At 46.0% G+C, this 24855-nt stretch overlaps 1 protein-coding gene across 1 annotated transcript in view; it reads right to left on the bottom strand.

Annotated features, from left to right (window-relative positions):
* P2RX7 (purinergic receptor P2X 7) overlaps nt 1-24855 on the bottom strand; it is a 78388-nt gene extending 53533 nt beyond the window's left edge. Inside the window, exons 1-2 of the mRNA XM_068245225.1 lie at nt 24618-24855; nt 1283-1415 (exon numbers count right to left, since the gene is read on the bottom strand). Of these exons, the coding sequence (XP_068101326.1) occupies nt 1283-1415; nt 24618-24721 (237 nt within the window). The 5' untranslated portion in view covers nt 24722-24855. The remainder of the gene's footprint in view (nt 1-1282; nt 1416-24617) is intronic.

The raw sequence follows: 24855 nt of genomic DNA on the forward strand, positions 1-24855 counted from the left end.
TTCCCCGAGAGCCAGACAGGAGAAATACCAACTAAAAGCTTGTACAATTCGCTAGCTGACTTGGGGGTTGATTCACTTTGTAGGACGAGATGAAGTGACAGGCAGCCTAATGGCTCAATCAAAGTGCGGGGATCTCATTCTACAAAGTCACTGGACCAGACAGGGTCCAGGGTGGGACAATTGGAGCAGCCTTTGTTCGTTTTCGTGTAGCGCGAATAAGTTAGTAGTGCATGCTACAGCAGTAGCATGCCTACTTTGAAAATGTTACTTGCACTGCCAAACTAAGTTTAGTGAATCAACGCCTACTGATTTGTATGGGAGCCAGATGTAGCTTTCAAACGAGCCACATCTGGCTCCCGAGCCATAGGTTCCCTACCCCTGATCTATATTATAGAGCACCGCTATGGGACATGCGCAGCCCGGCCAGCACCTGCACAGTAAAACCCAACTCCAGAGACCCGAAAGAGGGTAGCAGGGGGGTTTTAGGCATAATGCGGGGGGCTGGAAGAAGAATGGGGGAGCAACAGGCATCAGGACAGGTGATAGTTTATGCCTGCTCCTCCCGTTTCTCTTACTATTTTCACATCTGGTATCCTTTAAGGCTATAGATACAGTTTATTTTAGACCCCATTTACACTTGCCTTGCAATAATCATTTTTTTTTTCGCTTCAGTGTATCTTTAAATTATTTTTTCACACTTTACTAACCAGGAGCATCACTAGGATCCTAAGAGATCCGGGGCACTTTTGGGTACTCCAGCCCAAAACGGGTTTGGTCATGAACCAAAATATGGGTGTGGTCATGGGTGTAGCCAAATTTACATAAACTTAACAGTGGTCCAAGTAGGCCTGCCTAGCAAAAATGTTGGATGTAGCCCTCTGGTTTTCTGCTGGGCGGCTGGCCTACTGCCAGGTTATCTGGCAGTCCCCCATAGCATTCCCTGACCTTCTAGTGGACCCTCTCCCATGCTTCCTCTGGCCTTCCATTGAGGCACCATGACTCCCAGCATGTCCCCATAGAAGAACCACAGCCCGCTGCATGCCCCCATAAAGGCAACACAGTACCCAGTATGCCTGCCATTGAGGCACCACAGCTAACTGCCTGAGGGACATCCGGCGCACCCCAGAATAGATCCAGGGCACATGCCAATGACCTTTGGAGATAGCAACACCCCTGATACTAACTACAATAGCCTCTAGGCTCTGCAGTGAGGACTTATGCAAGCTTTCATCTGTGCACCACGTCAAAGTGGGAAGTAGCCATATTAGTAAACTGTACTTACTGCAGAAGGTATTGTGTACTCAGCCGTGTCCCAGATCCTTGAATCTGCATCCAAAACTCCTTTCACCTTTGTGTGTACAGAACTGATAATAGTGTCTTTTTTCTGATAACGCTTTTCAGTGATGAGTATATAACTAAGAAATAAAACAAGATGTAAAGAAATCCAGTAATCAAAATAGAATATCACACTGTTGTCACTGTTCTGGTAATTAAAGTTGTGCAATAATATGAAATATTAAGTACTGTAGCATATAGCAACAAAATTCAAAGTGTATGCAAAGCTTCCAGAGATACCAGATTTGTATATATTTTTAATAAAGGAACTTTAAGAAAAAAAATATAGACAATACAACAGTGAAAAAGGCAGGCACAGTCACATGGTAAGAAATGCCTAACAAGAGGTACGCCATGCATTGACAGACATATACAGTGTATAGTAATGCACTTTAATGTTATCTGTCTCAACTTTAATTTGTTACACAGTAGTACTATACTCTACATATGCTCTCCCCACAGAGCTGCAGAGAATCCACTGAGAATGTTGTGCACATTGAACACAGAGGTGTTGTCTATAACCCATAAAGCTTGTTCAGATTGTGCATGAAGAATGTGTAATAGAGGAGGAATCGCCTCATTCTCCTGCAGAGTACCTGCACATCACTCTTACATGTACCCACAGTTACATTGCCTAGGGCCCAGGGGCAGGACGAGGCAGAGGCAAGAGAGGCTCAAGGCTCAGGACGCAGTGTAGGAGGGGGCACAAAACTTATGCTGGATACACAACATGCGTTTCCGCGTCGAATGCGTCCGTCGATACGCGTCGATTCGATTATTTCCGAGCATGTCCGAACAAATTTCGATGATTTTTAGGTCGATTGCCATGTAAAGTATGGCAAATCGACCTAACGATCCATCGAAGCTTGAATCGGACATGTCGGAAATAATCGAATCGACGCGTATCGACGGACGCATCGAACGCGGAAACGCATGGTGTGTATCCAGCATTACTAAGATATCATTCACTTATTGTGTATTGTGTTTGAAGCAGAGAGAAATAAGAAAAAGGGTCACATGGCAGTAGAGATGAGCGTAATGACCTAATTACGATTTTGCGAAATTTCGCGTAATTAGTGTAATTACTATTATGGCCGTAAGTACATAATCGTAATGAAGAAGGATTTCGCGAAATTTCGCGTAAGCGTAATTTTCGCGTAATTTTCGCATTACAGTCGTATCATGCCGTAATTTCGCATTAAACGCTACCGTAATTTCGCGTTAAACCGTAACGCTCCGTATAATATATAAAAGCCGCCGACTTTAAGGGTTAATAGCAAAGCCCCCTTAAATGCTAAGAGCCTCAAATTTGGAGAATATATTAAGGAGATCAGGAGGAATAAGAGGAAAATTTTTTTTTTCAAAAAGACCTTATAGTTTTTGAGAAAATCGATGTTAAAGTTTCAAAGGAAAAATGTAAACATTTAAAAACCCGCCGACTTTAACGGTTAATAGCAAAGCCTGCTTAAAGTTTAGGAACACCAAATTCCCAGGGTATATTAAGGGGATCAGTGGGAATAAGAGGAAAACATTTTTTTCCAAAAAGACCTTATAGTTTTTTAGAAAATCGATTTTTAAGTTTCAAGGGCGAAAATGTCTTTTAAATGCGGAAAATGTCAGTTTTTTTTGCACAGGTAACAATAGTGTATTATTTTCATAGATTCCCCCAAGTGGGAAGAGTTTTACTTACTTCGTTCTGAGTGTGGGAAATATAAAAAAAAAAAACCGACGTGGGGTCCCCCCTCCCAGACCTCTTTAACCCCTTGTCCCCCATGCAGGCTGGGATAGCCAGAATGCGGAGCACCGGCCGCGTGGGGCTCCGCACCCTGACTATACCAGCCCGCATGGTCCATGGATTGGGGGGTCTCGGAAGGGGAGAGCAGCCAAGCTTTCCCCTCCCCCTCCGAGCCCTTGTCCAATCCAAGGACAAGGGGCTTTTCTCCACCTCCGATGGGCGGTGGAGGTGGAGGCCGCGATTTCCTGGGTAGGGGGGGGTTCATGGTGGAATCTGGGAGTCCCCTTTAAAAAGGGGTCCCCCAGATGCCCACCCCCCTCCCAGGAGAAATGAGTATAGAGGTACTTGTAGTACCCCTTACCCATTTCCTTTAAGAGTTAAAAGTAAATAAACACACAAACACATAGAAAAAGTATTTTAATTGAACAAAAAACATAACCACGAAAAAAGTCCTTTAATATTCTTAATTAACCATTAATACTTACCTGTCCCTTTAAATAAATGATCCCACGCAATATCCTCGGAAATGTTCTATCAGTTACAATGTTACAAAGTTATTACAATATAACAACTTTGTTACATTGTAACTACGCCGCACCCGACCTCACTCACCGCCGCCGCCGCCGCCGCGTCTGCGCTGCAGGACCCGACAGAGCTCTGAACTATAGCTCAGAGCTCTCGAAAGCATCTTTGTATTTGGGCTCCAAGGAGCCCCATTGGTCCTTAGCAGACCAATGGGGTTTCTTCTGATTTGAAGGAACCCCATTGGTCTGCTAAGGACCAATGGGGCTCCTTGGAGCCCAAATACAAAGATGCTTCTCAGAGCTCTGAGCTATATAGCTCAGAGCTCTGTCGGGTCCATGCAGGACGCTAAGTCCCCGCCGGCTCCGCTGCCCTCCCCGCCTCTCCCACATGTCACCCACATGTGGGTGACATGTGGGTGACAGATGTGGGCGGGGTGGACAGCGGGAGCTGCGGGGACTTAGCGTCCTGCACGGACGCGTATGCGGCGGCTGAGCGGCGTCGGGTGCGGCGTAGTTACAATGTAACAAAGTTGTTACATAATAACTTTGTTACATTGTAACTGATAGAACATTTCCAAGGATATTGCGTGGGATCATTTATTTAAAGGGACAGGTAAGTATTAATGGTTAATTAAGAATATTAAAGGACTTTTTTCGTGGTTATGTTTTTTGTTCAATTAAAATACTTTTTCTATGTGTTTGTGTGTTTATTTACTTTTAACTCTTAAAGGAAATGGGTAAGGGGTACTACAAGTACCTCTATACTCATTTCTCCTGGGAGAAGGGTGGGCATCTGGGGGACCCCTTTTTAAAGGGGACTCCCAGATTCCACCATGAACCCCCCACCCAGGAAATCGCGGCCTCCACCTCCACCGCCCATCGGAGGTGGAGAAGAGCCCCTTGTCCTTGGATTGGACAAGGGCTCGGAGGGGGAGGGGAAAGCTTGGCTGCCCCTCCCCTTCCGAGACCCCCCAATCCATGGACCATGCGGGCTGGTATAGTCAGGGTGCGGAGCCCCACGCGGCCGGTGCTCCGCATTCTGGCTATCCCAGCCTGCATGGGGGACAAGGGGTTAAAGAGGTCTGGGAGGGGGGACCCCACGTCGTTTTTTTTTTTATATTTCCCACACTCAGAACGAAGTAAGTAAAACTCTTCCCACTTGGGGGAATCTATGAAAATAATACACTATTGTTACCTGTGCAAAAAAAACTGACTATTTCCGCATTTAAAAGACATTTTTGCCCTTGAAACCTAAAAATCGATTTTCTCAAAAACTATAAGGTGTTTTTGAAATTTTTTTTTTCCTCTTATTCCCACTGATCCCCTTAATATACCCTAGGAATTTGGTGTTCCTAAACTTTAAGCAGGCTTTGCTATTAACCGTTAAAGTCGGTGGGTTTTTAAATGTATACATTTTTACTTTGAAACTTTAACATCGATTTTCTCAAAAACTATAAGGTCTTTTTGAAAAAAAATTTTTTCCTCTTATTCCTCCTGATCTCCTTAATATATTCTCCAAATTTGAGGCTCTTTTAAGGGGGCTTTGCTATTAACCCTTAAAGTCGGCGGCTTTTTTATATTATACGGAGCGTTACGGTTTAACGCGAAATTACGGTAGCGTTTAATGCGAAATTACGGCATGAACGAAACGCGAAATTTCGCGTTGAAAATTACGCTTACGGTATACGATTTTAATGGCAATTTCGCTACGCTAATTTCGCATCGTAATCGCAAATTTCGCATGCGTAATTATAGTAATGCGAAATTACGAAAATTTCAGCTCAACTCTACATGGCAGTGACTGCAAGCCAGATAACTAGAGATGTGTGTTAGTGGGGTTGTGGGCCCTGGGGCGTGTTTTAGTTTAACTATTTCAGCCCGCAGAGATTTTTCACCTTATGCATCCGAGCAATTTTCACCTCCCATTCATTCGCCAATAACTTTATCACTAATTATCACAATGAATTGATCTTTATTTTGTTATTTCCGCCACCAATTGGGCTTTCTTTGGGTTGTACATTTTGCTAAGAATTGTTTTTTTCTAAATGCAGTTTCACAGGAATATTAATGAGAAAAACATTGGAAAAAAAATAATTATTTCTCTGTTTTTCGGCCATTATAGCTTTAAAATAAATACATGCTACCATAATTAAAACCTATGTATTTTATTTGCCCATTTGTCCCGGATATTACATCATTTAAATTATGCTCCTATCACAAAGTATGGCGTCAATATTTTATTTGGAAATAAAGGTGCATTTTTTCAGTTTTGCGTCCATCACTATTTACAAGCTTATAAATTAAAAAATGTTCGTAATATACCCACTTCACACGCATATTAAAAAACAAACTATTTATGTTTCGGGGTTTGTTTTTTTTTTTGTCATTTTTTTGTCATTTTTTTCTTCATTAAAAATTTGATTTGGGTACTTTTTGGTGTGGGATATAAACAGTTAATTTTAAATGTAATAATGTCTGTTTATGTCATTGAAAAATGTATGTAGATGTAGTTTTATTATTTGTCCACAAGATGGCCACAGTCAAAAAAAACATTTTTTTAATCCTGGAAGCGATCGCTCTCGCTTCCAGGAAGGGTATAGAGGACGGGAAACTTTTTTTTTTTTTTTTAATTAGAAAGATGGCGGTTTCTGAAAAGAAGGAGTCGGTCTTTCTAGCAGGGACTTAGATCAATGAATGGGAACCCCATGTTCCCATTCATTGATCTCTGGGCTAACGGTGGGGGGTAAAACATGCGTGCGCGAGAACGCGCTGCAGGGCTATAGCAGCCGCCTGGTCGTGTCAATCACCTCCAGGCGGCATAAATGGCAATCAGTGTGTGATGGCTGTGGTGGGAGGGATGGAGGGGGGCACTTTGGAGTCTCAGCCTTGGGTGCTGAAGGACCTTGTCCCGGCTCTGCTAGGGCCTGATAGATGTTCTTTGTTCCTGTCTGTACCTTCTACAAGTACTCTTACCAAGGACTATATTTAGTCTATGACTAAAAGTACTAGAGGCAGAAGATCCGGCGGATATCAGAAATCAGAATCAGAAAAACTTTATTTCGCCAAGCATGACTGGGTCATGCCCGGAATTGTTTTTGGCACAATACATCTGGATTAGAGAGAGACATAGATAGAGACATAGATAGATAGCAGCGAGCCATAGAGGCATCGGTTAGCGTGAGTTAGCATTTCATTTCATTGCAATACCACTGCACATTGCATTGCTCCATGCGATTGTATTTCACTACACGTAGTATTGCATTTCCCTATACATCCATAAAGCATCACAGTCCCTAGTGTGACACCGCGATGGTTAGTCTGGTGGGTTGGTTGGTGTGGTTGAAAGTTCCGCCATGGTACAGACCGCCCCGCAGCTCGTCCGGGTTTGCATTGATGGTAGTATGTGGAGGGAGTTCAGGAGGTTGACCGCCGAGGGGAAGAACGAGTTCCTGTGTCTCGTGGTCTTTGTGGAGATGGCCCGAAGCCTCCGGCCCAGTGGCAGCAGGCTGAAGTAGCGGTGGCCTGGGTGAGAAGGATCATTGGCAATCCTCAGAGCCCTGGACTTGAGTCTGTTGTTGTGTAGCAGGGCAAGAGAGGGGAGGGGGCACCCAACGATCCTCTCCGCTGACCTAATGACCCTCTGAAGTTTGTCCTTGTCATTTGCAGTGGCCCCAGCATACCAGACCAAGATGGAGGAGCAGAGGATTGACTCAATGGTGGCGGTGTAGAAGCTGGTTAGGATTTTTTGAGTCATGCCAAACTTTCTCAGCTGGCGGAGGAAGAAAAGTCTTTGCTGGGCTTTCCGTTGGGAGGCAGTGATGTTGGGCTTCCAGCTGAGATCACTGGAAATTATAGTACCCAGAAGCCGGGCACATGGCACCCTGGCTACCTCGGTGCCGTCAATATAAATGGGGGGCGGAGGGGGGGCAGACTTCCTGAAGTCAATGATTAGCTCAACAGTTTTTGCAGTGTTAAGCACCAGCCTGTTCTCCTTGCTCCAGTTGCAAATTCTCTCCACCTGTTGGCAGTACTCTTGGACGTTATCCCTGGTGACAAGGCCAATGATGGTGGTGTAGTCGGCGAACTTGATGACCATTACGGAGTCTGCCTCCGATCTGCAGTTGTTTGTGTAGAGGGAGAACAGCAATGGTGACAGAACGCAGCCTTGGGGAGCACCTGTGTTCGTGATCGCTGCTTGTGAGTGGATATCGCCCAGTTTGACGACTTGGGATCTGTTGGTGAGAAAGTCTGTGATCCACAGTAGTAGGCTTGGGTGGACTCCGAGTGCAGCAAGGTCCCGTTGCAGAATGCGTGGGCAGATGGTATTGAAGGCCGAACTGAAGTCCAGGAGAAGTATTCTAGCATACGTGTCCGGCCTGTCCAGGTGGTCGTTGGTGAGCTCCAAGCAGATATTGATCGCATCATCGGTGGACCTGTTTTCCCTATAGGCAAACTGGTAGGAGTCTAGGACGGGTGAAGTGGAGAGCTTGAGGTAGGCTAGGACTGCCCGCTCCATGGTGGTATCCAGGTGAGGCCTGGAACCAACTACAAAACGCTATCGCAATCGCTAGCGTTTTGTATGAGCAGTTTGTAAGCAATTTCATGAGCGTTTTCGGGAGCGATTTAGAAAGTGTAATCAATTTGCCAGCAGTTGTGTAGCGATTAGCGTTTTAAAGTCTGATTGGTCCTTTCAATTATTTCTAATTTTGTTACAGTGTACATTAACTTTAAAACACTAGCAAAATCGCTCCGGGCAAGTTTTGATGAGCGATTACGCCAGTGATTATATACTTTACATTGAAGCGCAAATGCTAACAAAATGCTGCATGTCCTGCGTTTGCGATTTTGCTAATCGCAATCGCTTCTGTTGAATTTGCACCATCCATTTACATTGGCAGAGCGTTTAGGGAAATCGCTAGCGATTTCTCATGCTCCCTAAACGCCCCCAAAAAAACATCGCTCTAGTGGGTTCCAGCCCTAACTGATCTTGTTTAAAAGGGAATAAACATGGCCGCCTCCATATCCCTCACTTCAGTTGTCTTAAATTCCTAAGCATTGGCAGTTAAGAGATGCATTTCATGTTACATACTTTCAATCAACAAGATTGTAATATGCAAATTAGAGGAGTCGGAGGAATCCTAACCTGAGTCGGTGGATTTTTGTACCGACTCCACAGCCCTGTAGTAATGCACAGGAAAATAAAGAAGTTTTAACTCCTCCCTGGGCTTCAAATACCACCTTTATGCCGATGACACTCAGATTTACCTCCATACCCCCGATCTCTCATCCACCACCATAAACAAGGTCTCCTCGTGTCTCTCAAAAATTTCCTCCTGGATGTCTGCTAGGTTCCTGAAGCTTAACCTAGACAAAACTGAGCTCCTGATCTTTCCACTCCATGCTGCTGCACCCCTCCCAGATTTCCACCTCACAATCGACAACACAACCATTCTTCCTACCTCCCAGGCCCGCTGTCTAGGTGTCACCTTGGACTCTGACCTCTCCTTCATCCCACACATCCAAAATATCACCAAAGCCTGCAATTTCCACCTCCGTAATATCTCCAAGATCCGCCCCTTCTTAACCCCGGACACGACCAAACTGCTCATCCATGCCCTCATCATCACCAGCCTTGATTACTGTAACTCCCTCCTTTCTGTCCTCCCCTTGAAATGTACTGCCCCCCTTCAATCAGTGATGAACGCGGCTGCAAGACTCATCCATTCTTCGCACCGCTCCGCATCCACATCTCCCCTTTGTGAATCCCTGCACTGGCTCCCTATCCGTTTCAGGATAACTTTCAAGATTCTATGCCTGGCGTATAAATCTGTGCACAAAACCTGCCCTACCTACACCTCAAAGCTTGTTCACAGGTATACACCAGGTCGCACCCTCCGATCCTCCAACGACCTTCGCCTCAACACCCCACGCATCTCCCACTCCCATGCCCGCAGGATTTGTCAAAAGCAGCCCCCACCCTCTGGAACGCCCTTCCATCAGACTTGCTCCCTCTTTCAACACATTCAAGCAAGCCCTAAAAACCCACCTCTTTATGATGGCCTACCCACCTCCTACCACACAGTAATTCTCTACTGAATATTTCACAGCCCCACCTACTGTTTCCACCCCACCCTTTAGATTGTAATGCTACGTACACACATGCGACAACGATCGTTCGTTGTCAACGACGAACGATCTTTTAATTGACGAAAGAACGACCGAAGTAAAGTTAGTTGTAATAAGTGTGTAACGATCACATCGTTAGAACGAATGTTACACCACGTAAAAGCACTTAATGCGCCTGCGCATAAAATTGTAAAGTTCCTTGGAGAAAAAGTGAAATGCGCATGTCCAGCCTGGTACGAACGATCGTTTCCAACGATGTACCACTTTTGCTAACGATCGTCGGTGGTAAAAATCCGCCAAGACAGAACTTTGTTTTGTAGCGATTTGCCTCGTTCGTCGTTTGCCTTAATAGTCGTTGGTTCGTTTTTTGTAACGATCGTCGTTGGTAAAGATCGGGGAACAATCGTTACAAACGACTATAGTCGCATGTGTGTACGCACCTTAAGCCTCTGGCAGGGTCCTCCTTTCCCTAGTGTAATCTACAGGATCATGTGCTCCTGTCCTATGACAGCCTGTGCTTGTATTACTGGGCCTACCTAACCAGCCCATATCACATGAACATGTATTTTGTACAATTTGCATGCATAACGTAGCTCTATGTTGTATAACCTTGTTATGTCTGTCATCCTTGTATATATTTATTGTCCAGCGCTGCGTAATATGTTGGCGCTTTATAAATACAATAAATAATAATAATAATAGCCAACAGCAGTTATCTAACAAGAAGCCCGGGGCTCCAAACTAAATTTCCATTGGGCAACCCCCTCCCCATTACACCGGGTGGACATACAAGTCTGCTCAAGTTGCCTTCCGCATGGCCAGTGAACTGGGTCCTCCGCTTGACAGCCTTTATGGCTATAAATCAAATGTTTCACTTTTATCTTTCCCATGTTTTAAAACCAACATTCTGGCCCATGAGCTGTATCAGGTAAAGTTCCTGGCCACATGTCAGCTGTTATGCAGCCCAATATACAGGTAAACTTATCTCTAATAATATCGATGGAGTATAACATTACTGTTATGGTGGCACCTAGTTACGGCTCTCTGCTCTGAGCGCCGAAACCGTCTGCTTTGCATCCTATGGCCAAATCTCCAATGAGTAGTATTTATAGTTCAATTTAGGCCCCATTCACAGTGGGGCATTGCGGTGCGACTTTATGGAGGCATCTAAATCACGGAAAGTGGCCCTGCAATAGCAAGTCTATGCAACATTCAGATTAAGGTGCAGTGCGATCAAACAGACTACAGTATCCCAACGCACTGTACAATGCGTAACTGCATAATATGTGCATTAACAGAGGAGGTGAAGCATACTTTTCATAGACTGTATGTTTCACTGCATGTGATGCAACGTTCACATGTGGTGCAACTTTTTTGTACCATTGTCTTCCTGTTTTTACTAGGAACACAACAGCTCCCACTGTGGGCCGAGACTCAATTTTGCATTGATTTTGTAGATAGAGATTGGAAGCTTTAACTTGATGAAGAATCTGCTTGAGTCTCAAAACGTTCGACTTTTTTGTTTTGCATAAGAATAAATATTTGGCTGCTGACTTAACGTTGATATTAGTATGTCTTAACGAAAGGTTGTGTCATCCACCTATAGGCTAGGTTCACAGTGGTCAGTTGCATAACGCATGTGTTATGATGACTGAACATAAGGCTCATACACACATCAGACCATAGTCTTTGGAAAATGAAAGATCACAGACCAATTTTACCCCCTTCCATGTAGTATGAGAGCCATACCTACACAGTCTATTCTATGGAGCTGAACTCCCCATCAGACAGAAATCTTTGCAAGATGCTGCCCACAAAGATGCTGAATACATTCAAAAGATCAGTATCTGCAAAAGATCTGTTCCTGCAAAAGATCCGTTACTGCAAAATGCATTCATAGTCTATGAGATCTGCAGATCATCATACACACCTTGTAAGGACCGCCTAACGCCGATATTAGTGGTTATTACATGGAAACGGCTGCTCGTTCGAGCGGCCTTTCCATGTCAGTTCACGAAGGGTGTCTCCGTGAACAGTGTGCGAGCCGCCGATCGCGGCTCGCACGCCTAATGTAAACACGCGGGGAAGAAATCCCAGCTGTTTACATCAATACGGCACTGCTGCGCAGCAGTGCCGTAAGGCAGATTGGCGATCCCCGGCCTCTGATTGGCCGGGGATCGCCGGCATATGATAGGCTGAAGCCTATCCTATCCGGCGCAGGACCAAAATCCGTCCTGTGCCGCTCTGATAAAGGAGGGGAGGGAGGTAAGGAGAGGGAGCGCAGAAAACGCTGCGGAGGGGGGGCTTTGAGAAGCCCCCCCCCCCCCGCTAATCACAACTAGCTGGAGGCGATCAGACCCCCCCACGCAGCACAAATCACAAGAAACACTGCTGGTCCTTAAGTGGTTAAGAGACATTCATCGCCAGATCAGATCCACCAGGATGAATTTTTAGATCTGCAGATGAATGTCAGTTAAACCAGGTGTGTATGATGATCTGCAGATCTCATAGACAATGAATGCAATTTGCAGGAACGGATCTTTGGCAGGAACAGATCTTTTGCAGATACTGATCTTTTGTGTCTGTACAGCATCTGTGTGTGCAGCATCTTGCAAAGATTTTTTTCTGATGGGGAGTTCAGCTCCATAGAAAAGACTGTGACGGTATGGCTCTCATACTACATGAAGGGTGGTAAGATTGGTCTGTGATCTTCCATTTTCCAAAGACTATAGTCGGATGTGTGTGTATGAGCCTATAGACTTTAATGCAAAGCTTGCATGCAGTGAATTAGAATAACACGATCCATTACAACATAGAGCTGTGAACAGGCCCATAGAAATGTATGGGCATTAAGTTGACATGCAGAATTATTTTGCAATGCAACTGAGCACTGTGAACTTGGGGTTGTGTACTGCCTCAAGGGATTGCGGGGCACACAAGACATTTGTTTATCTTCAGGTCAATGCAGAGTGCATATTGGGGTACTCTAATGGTGGCCATACATGGTACAATTTTTTCATACAATTTTACCATTTCTATGTAGTATAAGGGTAAATTAAGTGAATATACTGAGTGGATAATTAAGGCAGTTCCCTTATATTACATAGAAATAGTAAGATTGTATGAAAAAAATTGTACCATGTATGGCCACCATAAGGCTAGGATCACAGTGGTCAGTTGCATAACGCGCACATTATAATGACTGTACTGCATTAGAGTCAGGACATAGACCAGGCATGGGCAAACTTGGCCCTCCAGCTGTTAAAGGGAAGGTTCAGGGACGCTGTGAAAAAAATAAAAATCCAAATCCACTTACCTGGGGCTTCCTCCAGCCCGTGGCAGGCAGGAGGTGCTCTCGTCGCGGCTCCGCAGGCTCCCGGTCTCCTCCGGTGGCGCGCCCGACCTGGCCAGGCCGGCTGCCAGGTCGGGCTCTTCTGCGCTCCAATGTGCGGCTCACTGGTGCGCGCTGACGTCATCGGACGTCCTCCGGGCTGTACTGCGCAGGCTCTGCGTGCACCCTGATCTGTGCTGGGGGCTGCAGAGCCCACCCAGCACAGATCACATAATACAGCGCTGGTCCTTAAGGGGGGGTAAAGGGTGGGTCCTCAAGTGGTTAATACTATGGCTATCATTCATAAAAGTGTGTTCGGGGAAAATACAGCATTCGGTATTTTAGACTTCTGTGTTGTCATTCATAAAAATGTTTACAGTTGCCATAGCACTGCGGTGATCTCCCGAACTAGGCTGGCGGTAGGTTTGCGTAACATGAGAAGGGAGGTCTGTCTCCATTAACTTAGCTGTTATCCGCATGCTTATTCCCTCTTCCAAGGGAGCGGTTTTCTCCATCCTGATACCGCCTGCTCTAATCTTTATGAATTGACATTTAGTGACATGTGTGGAGATAATCACAGCACAAGGCAGTAATTTATCGCTCTGCTTGGGAATGTCAGCTTTTCATGCGGTAACAGCTTTTATGAATGGACATTTTGCTCAGAGGTTGGTAAAGTCCATTGCGCTCCTAACTAGTAGCACCAGGGGCCCTCCAAAGAATCGTCGCCACAGGGGGAGAAGGGCAGGGGCTCGGGTGAGGCTGAAGAGAAGAGGACTACTCACTTCCATACCGGCCATACTCCTAGCGAACGTCTGCTCACTCCAAAACAAGGTGGACGGACTGCTCCTACTGCTCGGCCGCAAACCCTCGCTAAGCAAGAACACCCCTGTGCTCTGCTTCACAGAGACCTGGCTGAACGGAAACGTCCCGGACAACGCTGTACAGATGCCAGGCTACTTCCTCTTCCGTGCAGACCGGGATCGAGACCTCTCCGGGAAAACGAGAGGTGGCGGCATATGCTTCTACGTTAACTCCGACTGGTGCACCAACATCTCACTCCTCAGCAAGTTCTGCTCCCCTGATGTCGAACTCCTAGCTATCAACTGTAGGCCCAGGTACTCACCCAGGGAGTTCTCCTCATTCATTCTGATAGGGGTTTACATCCCCCCGGATTCCAACACCAGGAATGCCCTGAGAACACTGAGCGACTATATCTCGGGGTGGGAAACTGCTTTTCCGGAGGCCCTCATCATCACCTTAGGGGACTTCAACAGCGCAAACCTGCGACAGGAGCTTCCCCACTTCCAGCAGCACATCACCTGCCCCACCAGGAACCTTAACACCCTGGACAAATGCTACACAGCCCTCAGGAATGCCTACAAGGCCTCTCGAGGTGCTCCCCTAGGGAACTCAGACCACTGCGTGATCCTCCTGATCCCCACTTACAGAAGGCAGCTCGAGACGTCAAAGCCCATTACTAGAACTGTCAAAAAGTGGACCGAGGATGCAAAACTGAGGCTGCAGGCATGCCTGGAATGTACCGACTGGTCGACACTGGAGGCACCCACCTTGGAGGAATGGTCTGAAAACATCCTCTCCTACGTCCGCTTCTGCGAGGATGCATGCATTCCAACCAAAACCTTCAAAGTCTTCCCAAATGATAAGCCCTGGTTCAACAGCAACCTACGACGTCTCCGGAAGATCAAGGAGGAGGCACACAAGTCGGGCACCCCAAAAGAGTACAAGGAAGCCAGGAATACCCTGAATAGAGAACTGAAAGCTGCAAAAAGGACCTACTCTAACAAGGTAGGCCTCAGCCTACAGTCCAACAACTCACAGGAAGTCTGGAAGGGACTCAAGGCGGCAACGAACTTCAAACCTCCCCTGCATCAAGCAGCCTCCAGCTCACAACTGGCGGAGGAACTCAACGAGTTCTACTGTAGATTCGATCTCCAACACAAGCAGCCTGTGGCCCCAGCATCCCAGTCAGCTCCAGATTTCACGGCATCCACGATGGAAGACACCCAGCGCCCCCCAGAGGCCAGGGGCATCCCCGCTCTGACCGCAGTACAGGAGGAGGATGTGCTACGATGCCTCAGCAGACTCAACCCCAGGAAAGCCTCGGGCCCGGATGGGGTGTCCTCACTCTGCCTGAGAACCTGCGCAATCCAACTAGCTCCCATCCTCACCTCCCTCTACAACAGATCCTTATCAGAAGGAAAGGTCCCCTCCTGCTTCAAAAGGTCCACAATCATCCCAGTCCCCAAAAAAACAGGGAACACGGAACTCAACAACTTCAGACCCGTGGCCCTTACCCCCATCACCATGAAAGTATTCGAGAGGCTAGTGCTTGCCCACCTGAAGCACTCCACCAGCACCCTCCTCGATCCACTCCAGTTTGCCTACAGGGAAAACCGATCAGTTGACGATGCCATCAATGTCAGCCTGGCACACATCTCAGAACACCTCGACAGTCCAGGAGCCTACGCTAGGGTCCTTTTCCTGGACTTCAGCTTGGCTTTTAACACCATCTGTCCGGACATTCTGATCGACAATCTTGAGCATCTTGGGGCAGATTCCCTCCTCTGCAGGTGGGTAAAGGACTTTCTCTCCAACAGAACTCAACGGGTCAAGCTTGGCAGTCGCATCTCCAGCGAGAGAACCACCAACGTCGGTGCCCCGCAGGGCTGCGTGCTGTCCCCTCTCCTGTTCTCTCTGTACACCAACAATTGTACCTCAGCCTCCAACTCTGTCAAAGTTATCAAATTCGCAGATGATACCACCCTTATTGGCCTCATTGACAGAAATGGGGAGGACGCTTACCGAAACGAAGTTGCGAGGATCTGTAACTGGTGCAAGGACAACAATCTTGTTCTCAATACAGCAAAGACCGTGGAACTTATCGTGGACTTCCGGAAACTTCCTCCGGCCCCACTACCTGTGTTCATCGACGGGTCCGAGGTCTCCCGAGTCCAAAGCGTACGGTTCCTAGGTTCAACCCTAACAAGCGACCTCAAATGGGGGCAGAACACCACCAGAACCCAGAAGAAACCTCAGCAGCGGCTTTTCTTCTTACGCCAACTGAAAAAATTTGGAATGTCACGAGATCTGCTCACCAGCTTTTACTCTGCGACCATCGAATCCATCCTCTGCTGCTCCATCATCGTCTGGTACGCAGGAGCAACCGCCAAAGACAAATACAAACTCCACAGAGTGATAAAAAGAGCAGAAAAGATCATTGGCGCCCGCCTGCCCTCGCTAGATCTCCTCTACTCCACGAGAATGAAGACAAGGGCCTCCAAGATCTTACTTGACCCCTCCCACCCGGGCAGACGATACTTTGAGACCCTTCCACTGGGACGCCGTCTCAGATCCATCCCCGCCAAGACCACTAGGCGCATGAACACCTTCTTCCCCCAAGCAGTCCTCCTGTTGAACTCACTGAACTCAAAACTCCCCCCCCCCCCCCCCCAGCCTACATCCCAGGGACACTCCAGCCCCAGGCATCCCCTCCTCTCAGCTGCAATCTCTAACTGACACGCGGACTATCATAGCAGCAATCACTCCCCCCCGAGGACTCTATTTAAGACTGAGATGCTCTAAATGTATTTGTATGTATGTATGCCCTGCTTGCCTTTGTTATGTCTGCCATGTGTCGTTATATGTTATATGCCATGTGTACCACAAGCAATTCCGGGCACACCACTTGGTGTGCTTGGCGATAATAAAGATGATTCTGATTCTGAAAGTCAGCTGTTTTCAGCATTACCGCATGCTTTATAAATGATAGCCAAAGTCTGCATGCAGCGAGTAAAGCCTCATACACACATCAGACTATAGTCTTTGGAAAATGAAAGATCACAGACCAATCTTACCACCCTTCATGTAGTATGAGAGCCATACCTTCACAGTCTTTTCTATGGAGCTGAACTCCCCATCAGACAGAAATCTTTGCAAGATGCTGCACAGACACAAAAGATCAGTATCTGCAAAGGATCTGTTCCTGCCAAAGATCCGTTCCTGCAAATTGCATTCATAGTCTATGAGATCTGCAGATCATCATACACACATTGTTTAACTGACATTCATCTGTAGATCAGACAATCATCTGCAGATCTGAGAATCCATCCTGGTGGATCTGATCTGCAGATGAATGTCTGTTAAACAAGGTGTGTATGAGGATCTGTAGATATCATAGACTATGAATGCATTTTCCAGGAACAGATCTTTTGCAGGTACTGATCTTTTGAATGTCTACAGCATCTTTGTGTGCAGCATCTTGCAAAGATTTCTGTCTGATGGGGAGTTCAGCTCCATAGAAAAGACTGTGAAGGTATGGCTCTCATACTACATGGAAGGGGGTAAAATTGGTCTGTGATCTTTCATTTTCCAAAGAAAATATGAGCCTTTAGAATAATGTGATCAGTTACAACGCAGTACTGTGAACAGTGATGGGCTTTCGAGTCCAGGCGGACTCGAAATCAGTATTCAAATGAAGTCTAATGACTTCAGGTGTGACCGCGGGATGGTGGTGGGGGGGGGGGGGGGGGGGTTAATTTACCCAGAAGTCTTTGGGACGGTTGCATTCCATTATGCCTCATAGGCGTAACGGAAACCGCGTTCCACCACTCACTTCCACGCTTCCTCCACTTCCTCTTTCCTGCTTGAACGAGAAAGCACAGTAGTGAGTAATGCAACGCAGCTTTCATTACGCCTATGAAACATAATTAAACACCGCCATCCCGAAGACTTCTGGGTAAGTTAACCCCCCCCCCCCCCTCCCCACATCTTGCAGTCACACTTGAAGTCGTTATATTTCATTTGAATTCCGAATTTGAGTCCGTCTGGACTCAAAAGCCCATGGCTGACTGTGAATAGCCTATAGAAATGTATGTGCAGTGAATTGACTGGCAGAATTATTCTGCAATGCAATTGACCACTGTGAACAGGCTCTTAGGGCTCTTATCCGCGAGCAGTGAAATGTCTCTCAAAATCCCACAACTGCTCACTGCTGCCTGGAAACTGCTTGCTGAGCACACAGTTCAACTGCCCATGGAAAAGAGGCCTAAACCTTCCCTTTCCTCAAGTATACAACACAAAAATATCCCTCTACACTGAATCTCTATAATAAAACTTAACTTTTAATGAAACATCAAAAGAGCTAACTGGCTGGTAAATATCTTAAAGAACTTGCAAATATTGCAGGCCCTACTTTGACAGTGAATGGAGAGATAGCTAAATTGCCATCCCAGGTCCTAAAGCAATATAGATAAATATTAGGTTACACAACCCCCACCAAACAACCCGACATGTTTCACTTCTAAACGAAGCTTTTTCAAGGGGAAAGTGCTCAAACAGTGCTATTAGTGATAAGGTGCAAAGATAACATTATTAAAAACAAGTATAAGATATAGCCTATAGGCTCATAACATTGTAGCAGCCAAACGAAATGGCAGTATGTAATGTATACAAAGTGTATTATACAGGCTGCCTCCTGCCCTGGTGGTCCCAGTGTCCGTGGGGACCACCAGGGCAGGCTGCAGCCACCCTAGTCTGCACCCAAGCACACTGATTTACCCCCCCCCCCGCCCCCTGATCGCCCACAGCACCCCTCAGACCCCCCCCCCCTGCCCACCCCCCAGACCACTGTTTGCACCCAATCACCCCCCTAATCACCCATCAATCACTCCCTGTCACTATCTGTCAACGCTATTTTTTTTATGCCCTAAACTGCCCCCTGCTCCCTCCTGATCACCCCCCCACCCCTCAGATTCTCCCCAGACCCCCCCCCCCTGTGTTGTGTATGCATCTATCCCCCTGATCACCTGTCAATCACCCATCAATCACCCCCTGTCACTGCCACCCATCAATCAGCCCCTAACCTGCCCCTTGCGGGCAATCTGATCGCCCACCCACACCAATAGATCGCCCGCAGATCCGACGTCAGATCACCTCCCAAGTGCAGTGTTTACATCTGTTCTCTACCCTAAACACCCACTAATTACCCATCAATCACCCCCTGTCACTGCTACCTATCAGATTAGACCCCTATCTGCCCCTAGGGCACTCAATCACCCGCTCACACCCTCAGAATGCCCTCAGACCCCAGCCCTGATCACCTCGCCAGTGCATTGCTTGCATCTATTTCCCCCTCTAATCACACCTTGAGACACCCATCAATCACCTCCTGTCACCCCCTAGCACACCTACCCATCAGATCAGGCCCTAATTTGCCCCATGTGGGCTCCTGATCACTCGGCCAAACCCTCAGATCCCCCTCAGACCCCCTTCCGATCACCTCCCCAGTGCATTGATTGCATCTATTTTCCCCTCTAACTACCCCCTGAGACACCCATCAATCACCTCCTGTCACCCCCCCCTAGCACTCCTATCCATCAGATCAGGCCCAATACAACCTGTCATCTAAAAGGCCACCCTGCTTATGACCGGTTCCACAAAATTCGCCCCCTCATAGACCACCTGTCATCAAAATTTGCAGATGCTTATACCCCTGAACAGTCATTTTGAGACATTTGGTTTCCAGACTACTCACGGTTTTGGGCCCCTAAAATGCCAGGGCGGTATAGGAACCCCACAAGTGACCCCATTTTAGAAAGAAGACACCCCAAGGTATTCCGTTAGTTGTATGACAAGTTCATAGAAGATTTTATTTTTTTGTCAAAAGTTAGCGGAAATTGATTTTTATAGTTTTTTTTCCACAAAGTGTCATTTTTCACTAACTTGTGACAAAAAATAAAATCTTCTATGAACTCGCCATACACCTAACGGAATACCTTGGGGTGTCTTCTTTCTAAAATGGGGTCACTTGTGGGGTTCCTATACTGCCCTGGCATTTTAGGGGCCCAAAACCGTGAGGAGTAGTCTAGAAAACAAATGCCTCAAAATGACCTGTGAATAGGACGTTGGGCCCCTTAGCGCACCTAGGCTGCAAAAAAAGTGTCACACATGTGGTACCGCCGTACTCAGGAAAAAAAGTATAATGTGTTTTGGGGTGTATTTTTACACATACCCATGCTGGGTGGGAGAAATCTCTCTGTAAATGGACAATTGTGTGTAAAAAAAAAATCAAACAATTGTCATTTACAGAGATATTTCTCCCACCCAGCATGGGTATGTGTAAAAATACACCCCAAAACACATTATACTACTTGTGAAAAAAAACAATTAAAATCAATTTCCGCTAACTTGCGACAAAAAATAAAATCTTCTATGAACTCGCCATACTCCTAACGGAATACCTTGGGGTGTCTTCTTTCTAAAATGGAATCATTAGTGGGGTTCCTATACTGCCCTGGCATTTTAGGGGCCCTAAACCGTGAGTAGTCTTGAAACAAAAATGACCTGTAAAATCCTAAAGGTACTCATGTAAAAAAAAAATCAAACAATTGTCATTTACAGAGATACAGTATTTCTCCCACCCAGCATGGGTATGTTTAAAAATACACCCCAAAACTCATTATACTACTTCTCCCGAGTACGGCAATACCACATGTGTGGCACTTTTTTGCAGCCTAACTGCGCTAAGGGGCCCAAAGTCCAATGAGCACCTTTAGGCTTTACAGGGGTGCTTACAATTTAGCACCCCCCAAAATGTCAGGACAGTAAACACACCCCACAAATGACCCCTTTTTGGAAAGTAGACACTTCAAGGTATTCAGAGAGGAGCATAGTGAGTCCGTGGCAGATTTCATTTTTTTTTTGTCGCAAGTTAGAAGAAATGGAAACTTTTTTTTTTTGTCACAAAGTGTCATTTTCCGTTTACTTGTGACAAAAAATAATATCTTCTATGAACTCACCATGCCTCTCAGTGAATACTTTGGGATGTCTTCTTTCCAAAATGGGGTCATTTGGGGGGTATTTATACTATCCTGGAATTCTAGCCCCTCATGAAACATGTCAGGTGGTCAGAAAAGGAAGAGATGCTGGAAAATGGGAAAATTCACTTTTTGCACTATAGTTTGTAAACGCTATAACTTTTACCCAAACCAATAAATATAGGCTGAATGGGTTTTTTTTTTTTTAATCAAAAACATGTTTGTCCACATTTTTCGCGCTGCATGTATACAGAAATTTTACTTTATTTGAAAAATGTCAGCACAGAAAGTTAAAAAAATATTTTTTTGTCAAAATCATGTCTTTTTTGATGAATATAATAAAAAGTAAAAGTCGCAGCAGCAATCAAATAGCACCAAAAGAAAGCTTTATTAGTGACAAGAAAAGGAGCCAAAATTCATTTAGGTGGTAGGTTGTATGAGCGAGCAATAAACCGTGAAAGCTGCAGTGGTCTGAATGGAAAAAAAGTGCCTGGTCCTTAAGGGGGGTAAAGCCCACGGTCCTCAAGTGGTTAATTACAGCTATGTTCCCCATAAAGCATATACTGACTTCCAATATTCCACTGAGGGCGCCTGCTGGATGGATAAGCTTTCCTCCGCATACCTCGTACTGTAAACGAGGCTACCTACAAGCTCCGTGCATGACGAATACTGATTGGTCAGCCAGCGTACTTCCTCTGGAGGTACCTCAGCCGATCAGCGACATGCAAAGGCGGGACCACGCATCCCCGCTCTTCCGCATAGCGCGCGGTGGAGCACACACGTCATCTCCCTAAACCCACGTACTTCGCCTAGAGTCAGTGTGTGGCGCCAAAGTGAATTCGTTGTGATGGCAACACATATATATATATATATATATATATATATATATATATGGCAAACAGAATGGTGCCTCGGAGTACAGGTGATCGGAGCCAAGCTATTAAAGGTAAGTATAAAGATGTAAAAAATATATATACTAAATCCCAATCAATCACAGAAAGGGTGAAAAGGTAAAACCTTCATTCAACCCTTCTGCGCTAAGCGTGCCCAACCTATATATCCATCTGGATTCAAGTTGTCTTAACTTTTGATCCAGGTTAACCTGGTTGAGTATACCTAGCATAGGTGCAATAGATGTGGATATATAGTTTAGGTGCCGTCTTTGCAGTCTTCTGGGTTCTTTGGCTGCGCAGAGTTTGGTTGTCGCAGTTTCAAGTCTTATGAGATTTACAACAAAGTCTGAAAATTAGTATCTCAATGGCCGCCTCTACTGTTCAGCTCAGAGGAATTTCTGCTCAGTGTAGAAAAGAGCAAGAGAAAGTGCATAGAAGAATTTCACATGGCATCATTACCACTGATCACTACTGTCTGACCATTCATTCCAGAGGTGGCAGCTTACAGCAGAGCAGCTGCAGCTCAGAGAACACTGCAGGCCGGAGCAGTGCTTGTCAGCGATGCTAGATTTGGGTGCAGCCGGCGCCATAATAGGAATCACATCAATAGCGGCGCTCAGTGAGTAACGTCGGCGCAGTCAGAAGTTGCTTAAAAAAACACAATAATTCGGCCTCCAGCAATCGCTGGAAGCCGAATTATATAATTCCCCACTATCCATGGCGGCCTGGAGGGGGAATAGTAATTAACATGGCCTGCAGAAGCAGGATCAGCCATATACCGGCTGTATTCTGCGCCTAAGTCTACCGGCGCCAATTTCAAATGTATGCCTGCAGGCTGTTTTCACACAGTGTGTTGCATAATCCACACATTGTAAAAATGTACATAATGCAGAACACACTTTTAGAATGCGTTATCCAGAAACTCACTGTAGAATGTGTGAGGCTGGATTCACACTGTGTGTGTTGCATAATGCATGTGTTATTATAATGTGTGTGAACTGCAATGGACACTGTACGTGTGATACCATACAAGTTACTTCAAAGCCTGCATGCAGTAATTATAAAAATGCAAACTCCCCATCAGATAAAATCTTTGCAAGATGCTGCACACAAAGATGCTGTACACATTCAAAAGATCAGCATCTGTAAAAGATCAGTTCCTGCAAAATGCATTCATAGTCTATGATATCTGCAGATCCTCATACACACCTTGTTTAAACAGACATTCATCTGTAGATCAGATCCACCAGGATGGATCTTCAGATCTGAAGATGATTGTCAGTTATGCAGATGAATGTCAGTTAAACAAGGTGTGTATGATGATCTGAAGATCTCATAGACTATGAATGCATTTTGCAGGAATGGATCTTTTGCAGGAGCTGATCTTTTGCAGATACTGATCTGTTGCATGTGTGCAGCATCTTGCAAAGATTTTTATCTGATGGGGAGTTCAGCTCAATAGAATAGACTGTGTAGAGTATGGCTCTCATACTACATGGAAGGTGGTAAAATTGGTCTGTGATCTTGCCTTTTCCAAAGACTATCTCAAGTGTGTATGTAGCATTAGATTAAAGCAATCCTTTACAATGCAGAGGTGTGAACAGGCCCATAGAATTGTATGGGCAGTGAGTTGACATGCAGAATTATTCTGCAATGCAACTGACCACTGTGAGCAGGGCCTGATGCAGTGTGAAAGGACCCAAAGTCGCATAGCAGGTAAAATATGTGGAGCCAGGAGTGAAGCATAAAGTACATAGAAAGTATGCCTTACTGCTGCTGTTAACCTGTGCTTTATCATACTGCATGCATCGTGCTATGCCAACAGATTCCACTGCACTGCTAACGCACTGATGTGAACAGCACCATTACAGTATAATTGCAACACGTTAGCAATGCGATATATTATGACGCAACATACCAGTGTGAACAGGGCTGCCATCAGAAATTTTAAGGCCCCTCACACATAATCAAGCCTGCCCCCCCCTCCCTGGGCCCACCCACTGGTTGCTGTGCCCGCCCCCATGTCTATGCACGAAGTGCGCTGCGGTAAAAAATGTGCATGGCTCCAACACTGAAGAAAGCGGCATGCACAGCGCGATGTGGCAAAAAGTGGGCTGACCATGGCATGGTGTGGGTGGAGCCAAACACTAGCAAAATACAGGTAGTCCCCAGTTAACAAATGAAATAGGGGCTTGTAGGTCCATTCTTATCCTTTATCCGTTCTCTTTTGTCCCCCTCTTTTCTTCATGGTGCCTTCAGTATAGGATTCCAGGTATAGGTGCCCCCAGTATAGGTAGCCAGGTATTGGTTCCCCAGGATAGTATAGTAGCAGGCTCACTCATCTACTCCCCACGTTCAAGCGCTGATGCCACTCTTCTCTCAGTACTGGAAACACGGTGTGCTGGTTAGTGAGCCACTGGCCCGCAGTCAGCAAATGCGGCCCTTCCAGCGATTTGTGAAGCCCTGGGCCCCTCACTGAAGTGTCAGTTGCCCCCCCCCCCTGATGGCTGCCCTGAGTGTGAAAGTAGCTTGAAACTAAGGGCCAGCTTAACAGAGAATCCGGCCTCCATAATACATCCATCAGTTACTGTGTTAATCTAATCACCAGGCATCTGGATGGTAACTGAGTAGAACGATTTAGCCAGCTGCTATAGCATCCAGACCTTGAAAACTACACAGCAAGTTCACACCACAAACACCATTTTAGTAATAAGGGTAATGGCATGCAAGACCGGGCATGTGTTCACTTCAATTTCCAACGCATGCACATTGACAAGAAGAAGGATAAGATTGTTTATATTAGTACTGCTCAAATGAAGCATATCAAGCTTTACTCACCACATATACAGTAAAACTGCTTGAAAGATGACCCATTTTAAGGTTCCCAGCAGCTTGCTATTTATCCGAAGATCTTTTTGTGTGGTGTAATCACAAAGGGACATTTTGTCTGCGGTTGGGCTGCCAGCACTCAGAGAAGAGTCACTGCCAAGACAGAACTTACACTTGTTTTGTGTGTCTGCTAAACTGAAGCACACTTGTACACGCCTCACCCAGGGAAGAGCGTGTGCAAACCAAT

The sequence above is a fragment of the Hyperolius riggenbachi genome, chromosome 1 (genome assembly GCF_040937935.1).
Source record: "Hyperolius riggenbachi isolate aHypRig1 chromosome 1, aHypRig1.pri, whole genome shotgun sequence".
Classification (NCBI taxonomy): Eukaryota; Metazoa; Chordata; class Amphibia; order Anura; family Hyperoliidae; genus Hyperolius; species Hyperolius riggenbachi.